Raw genomic sequence first — 4,961 nt, forward strand, 5'->3', positions numbered from 1 at the left:
GTCCTGCTAGCTGCTCCGGAATGTTTCACCGAAGCGTGTCGCTGTGACCCCGGGATCCGATGCAGGAACTTCGAGCAGCCGGTCAAAGTCCGCCCCGCTGTGTCAAGCTGACGGACACAATCCGCCGCGAAACAACCGCAACAACCAGAAAAAAATCTATTTCAAAACTCTTCAGATCGTGTACAGAGTTCAAAATAATCAGTATCCAAACACGTTTCCAGTCAAGGCAGAGTGAGTTCTGTCTAAGAGGAACATACACGTCCAAGAAACCATCTGTAGAGCAAACAGTGAACTTCATGGCGTCTCTGCCAGAGAGCTTCAGTGATGGAGCAGCTGCACGGACGACATGGAAACACGTCAAACACTCGGGCCGTGATCCAGGAAGATGTCATTCAAAGACACGCTGCCGGTAGTGAGACTTGGAGCAGTGGAGTTGTGTTTGAGGATTTATTCTGAGACTATTGTGTGATGTGCTTCAAACATGTGTGTCCATGTTTAGGTTGTTCTTGGCGTAGGAGGGTTTTGGTATTATGACTGTTCAACTTTGTCCAAAACCCTTTTTGAACTTTGATTTTGTGAATCAAATGCATTTGGTTCAAAATAAAGGAAACAATAATAAAACAGGGAATACTGAGACGTTCAAAAACTGTGAAAACGGACAGAAACGGCAAATATGTGCCAACAACGACGTGTCCGGCTGCTTCACATTCAGTCAAACAATGTGTGTTTGCAGTCGAACGCTGAGACAGAGAAATGTAAAGACCCAGACTGCTGATGGGACATGAGTGGGAGTTTTTGGCCTGTTAGTGTTTCTTGCAGTCAGCGTGTAAAGATCACATTTTCCCACAATTCTATAGATGTTATGTGTAATTCTACTAAACTGGGTAAATGGTTCAATGCTCACCCCCTTTCAGTCCTGAACATTTATCATCTATAAGTCAAATAATTTCACATTTCTGGACAATGATTGTAGTTTTACTTCATTAAATGCAGTAAACTCGTGTAATTTGACAGCCGTGATAAAAGAAGACAGTCCTATGCATAAAAACACTGACTTGATGACGTTACACTCAGTTTGGCCTATTTTTTTGTAAACTGAAATAGTTTTAGTTTCTTCTGTGATGTTTTGAGTCATTATCTGTGATTTGACCAAACCTGTAAAACAACAGTTAAAGTTTATCAGCCATTAATGCGTTTATTTAATTTTTTCAAATAACAGCAAGTGTCTGTGAAGCCACTGATTTAAATACAGTAAAATAGTTCATTTATGCACAAAGCACTGTTTGAAATAGTTTTCACTACGTGTAGATGTTGGTTTTTTAAGAGTCAACATGTAAATTAGTTTATTGTTCTGTGACTTCATTAGATCGTAAACCTGGAAACATCTGTAGAAGTGATAACTGAGCTATAAAGTTCTATATTATACACACGGTTATGAGGAGCTCTGTGAACAGCTCTGATCATCTGATCCTAGAAGGTCTCCCTCCATGTTCACTCCTTTAAAGTCCAGAGCAGCTGCTTTACACATTTTATCATCATTAATAATCTCCAGAACACACTCACACCAAACACGTCATGTGATTTACAGTGAAGGCTCCTCCTGCAGGCAGCGAATTAAAAAATCAGTTTAATTTTTTCAAGGCTCATTGAGATTAAAGCTCTCTTTTTCTGGAGTGTCCACACACATGGTACTCCCGATACATGGAGAAACTACGTTTAGAAGATCAGCAGAGATCAGAAACACAACGAGCAAAGCAGTCATCAGTCAGGACATCTGCAGCCTGATGTTTGCTGCACAAGCTTGTTGCCACATCGAACACGGTGACGGTCGGCGTCAGGCTCGTGTCCGTCCCCCAGGCAGCAGCTGTTTCATCCATTCATCCTCTCTGCAGCTCTCTGTGATGCGTGTTGTGGTCGTTTTACGTCTTTTCGTGTCCTTTCTGCCAACACTTCTCAAAAATCAGCTGATGAGCACCAGCAGCTTGGTTAGGAAGCTCCTCAGCCGTCAGGACTCTGCTGTGGGAGCATCGGGACTGTTGGTGGCTCACGGTTTGAATGTGACTCCTACAGGTGGAGCTGTTCGGCCGCTGGAGGGCGTCACCGTTCTAGACCTGACCAGGTGAGACATCTGCAGCGACGCTCGGCCTCCAGGTAGCTGCCTCAGGATCCCAGCTAAAGTGGACTTTGCCTGACATGTTTGCAGGGTTCTGGCCGGTCCATTCGCCACCATGATCCTGGGAGATCTGGGAGCCGAGGTGATCAAAGTGGAGCGACCCGGTGAGTCCCTGTGTCACGGCTCGGTTCTGCCTGAGAGCCCGTGAAGGGTGTTGGGAAGTGTGACGCTGTGCGTTTTGTTGAGCAGGTGCAGGTGACGACACCAGAACCTGGGGTCCTCCGTTCGTCGGATCGGAGAGCGCCTATTTCCTCAGCGTCAACCGAAACAAGAAAGTAAGTGTGTGGAGTCGTGGCCTGCAGAATGCGCCGTGGACACGCCGCTGCAGCAGCGCGGCTGCACTTCCTGTCAGGTAGCTTCAGGATTGTCAGCCAGGGAGAGTGTCGAGGAGCTCAGCTGACGGTCCAGAGTCAGGCTTTCTGTTTTCAGCATCCCCACTTCACTGCAGCCAGCTGAAGCGCTGCAGCTCGTCCGTGTGATGATTCTTCTGTCGCCGTGTCTTTGGCTCAGAGGAGGACGTGAGCGGCTTCAGCAGACACAACCAAGAGCTCTGAGGACCAGGACCTGCAGCTTGGTCCAGACACTTTGCAGCTGTGGCTGCTTCTTATGGATTCAGGGGGAATTTTTGGAGTCGCGTTTTGTAATTTTGTAGTTAAATAAATGCAGCCAAGTCAGCGTCTTCCTGCCGTCGGAGAACAACAGTGAGCTGCAACTCTTTGGTGACTTTTTAGTTGTTGTTTTGCCCAAAATGATCGTCTCAAACGAACTGGAACAAGTCAGAGTGCTTTTCAAAGCTGGTCAGCTGAGGTCCTGCTGACGTCGGTCGACACTACGCGCCACGTTTCATCGTTGTTTTTACATCTTTTTGTGTCCATTTTGCAGTTTTTAGAGCTCTTCAGAGTTGACGTATTTGTTTGTTAGCTTTCCAGCTTTTAGTTTTGCGTCGCATTAGGATCGCTGTGCAACACGCTGCCGTCGTTTTGCGTCTCTTTGTCGTCATTTTCCTGCTTTTCGCGGCTGTCCTGTAAGTTTTTGTTTGTTTTTACCTCTTTTTGCGACACTTTGCGGCGTAGCAATGACGTGGTTAACACCTGAGGATGCAGTGAAGACAGATGAGAACAAGAAGTTCAGAGAGTGAGTAGAAATAAGGTGAAACCAGCAGCTTCCTGGGAGGAAACAGGACTAAACCAGCCAGTTAACACAGTTCTAATGTAAACCTGAGAAGAAGCAGAAACACGAGCGGCTGGCTGTTAATTTGTGCTGACCTGTCTGGTTTCAGAGTGTTGCTGTGGACATGAAGCATCCCAGAGGAGTGAAGATCATCCAGGAGGTACGAAGCACCAGCGACACACCTGACTTCAGCCTGACGTTCGTTAAACCTCAGCTGTTCCTACAGAACTCTTCACATAGCAGCCGTTTAGCTCTTTGACAAAAACTCCATTTAAAAGCAACTCAGAGTCCCGTGATCGGACACTGACTCACGTTTCAATCGGTTCTGATTCATTTTTATTAAAAATTAAAATAAATGGTGAAAACTAGAGACGTCCTGATCAAGTTGTGTTTGCTTCTGACCTCATCTGAGTTATTTAATTAATATTTAGCATCTGCCAGAACTCAAAACCATTTCAGTCGATAATCCTTCATGTACCACAGACCAGCTGCAGTACCTGGTTGTTCCACCAGGGGGAGCCTCTCCCTGTTTAATCCTGTAGAGACCAGAGGAGGCGTCTACAGACTACAGCTCCTCGTGGCAGCAGAGAGCATTGTGGGAGTTTAGCAGCAGCGGGACCATGACAGAGACTCTGAGGAGGTTCAGGACCTCCAACCAGAGCTGATGTTGTTCAGCTCACATACAGCAGGACGGACTCGACGTCTAAGTGAAGCATTTGATGGCCACCTTTACAGCTAGGTCGGTGTGTCTGTGGGAGAACAGATGTGAATGGAACATAGATGACGCCTGTTCAGTTAAAGTCCGACCATCGGCCTTGACCGGGTCGTCTACGCTCAGTATTAATCACTAATTAATCGCCTCGTCTCTCTTTGGTTTGTTGAATAAAAGTTTAAATCCACACTGAGCTCGGACAGCTAACCGCTCGCTCTGCTCAGAAACCTGATAACCTGTTCAGGTGTTTTGTGTTCAGGAAGCCTGGACGTGAGGTTGAAGCGCTGCAGAGAGCTGGTCAGAGGCCCGTCTGCATCCACACGCCTGCCTTCAGTCTGCTAAACCCTCGCTCTGTGTGTCAGCTTGCAGGAGTGTGCGACGTGCTGGTGGAAAACTACCTGCCAGGGAAACTCCGTCAGATGGGTTTAGGATACGAGCAGCTGAGCAGAGGGAACCCACAGCTCATCTACTGCTCCATATCAGGTACCCACTCACCTCAGCACCCCACGGCGTTCCTGTGGATCCAGGACGTGGTGAGTGAGACAGCACATGACATGACTGGCAGACGGTGGAACCAGATGCAGAGCTGCACCACATAGCGCTCACCGCCACGTGAAATACGGCAGGCTAACTCAGAAACAGCGTGCTGAGAGGTTTTTGTTGTTTGCTACACAAACAGAACTCATTTCCACGACTGGATTTACAGAGAAGTCTGAAAAACTGAACAATCTGTCAAATTGTCACACAAGCAACAACTTCCACTGACGTAAAGTTCCTGAAAGGCCCCATTGCAGGATCGATTTTAAGGTTCTTTTATTGGTTTATAAGTGTCTTAAAGGCCTTGCACCCAGCTATTTATCTGACCTGCTTTTACCGTATCGACCCTCGCGGATCCTGAGGTCCTCC

The 4,961-nt window shown here is 47.1% G+C and overlaps 1 protein-coding gene across 2 annotated transcripts in view; it reads left to right on the forward strand.

Moving 5' to 3' along the window:
- sugct (succinyl-CoA:glutarate-CoA transferase) overlaps positions 1–4,961 on the forward strand; it is a 62,576-nt gene that overhangs the window by 420 nt on the left and 57,195 nt on the right. For both annotated transcript variants that reach the window (XM_008294592.1, XM_008294593.1), the window contains exons 2-6: positions 2,071–2,119; positions 2,204–2,277; positions 2,363–2,448; positions 3,453–3,503; positions 4,418–4,538. In XM_008294592.1, the coding sequence (XP_008292814.1) occupies positions 2,071–2,119; positions 2,204–2,277; positions 2,363–2,448; positions 3,453–3,503; positions 4,418–4,538 (381 nt within the window). The remainder of the gene's footprint in view (positions 1–2,070; positions 2,120–2,203; positions 2,278–2,362; positions 2,449–3,452; positions 3,504–4,417; positions 4,539–4,961) is intronic.

The sequence above is a fragment of the Stegastes partitus genome, unplaced genomic scaffold (genome assembly GCF_000690725.1).
Source record: "Stegastes partitus isolate 25-593 unplaced genomic scaffold, Stegastes_partitus-1.0.2 Scaffold976, whole genome shotgun sequence".
Lineage (NCBI taxonomy): Eukaryota > Metazoa > Chordata > Actinopteri > Pomacentridae > Stegastes > Stegastes partitus.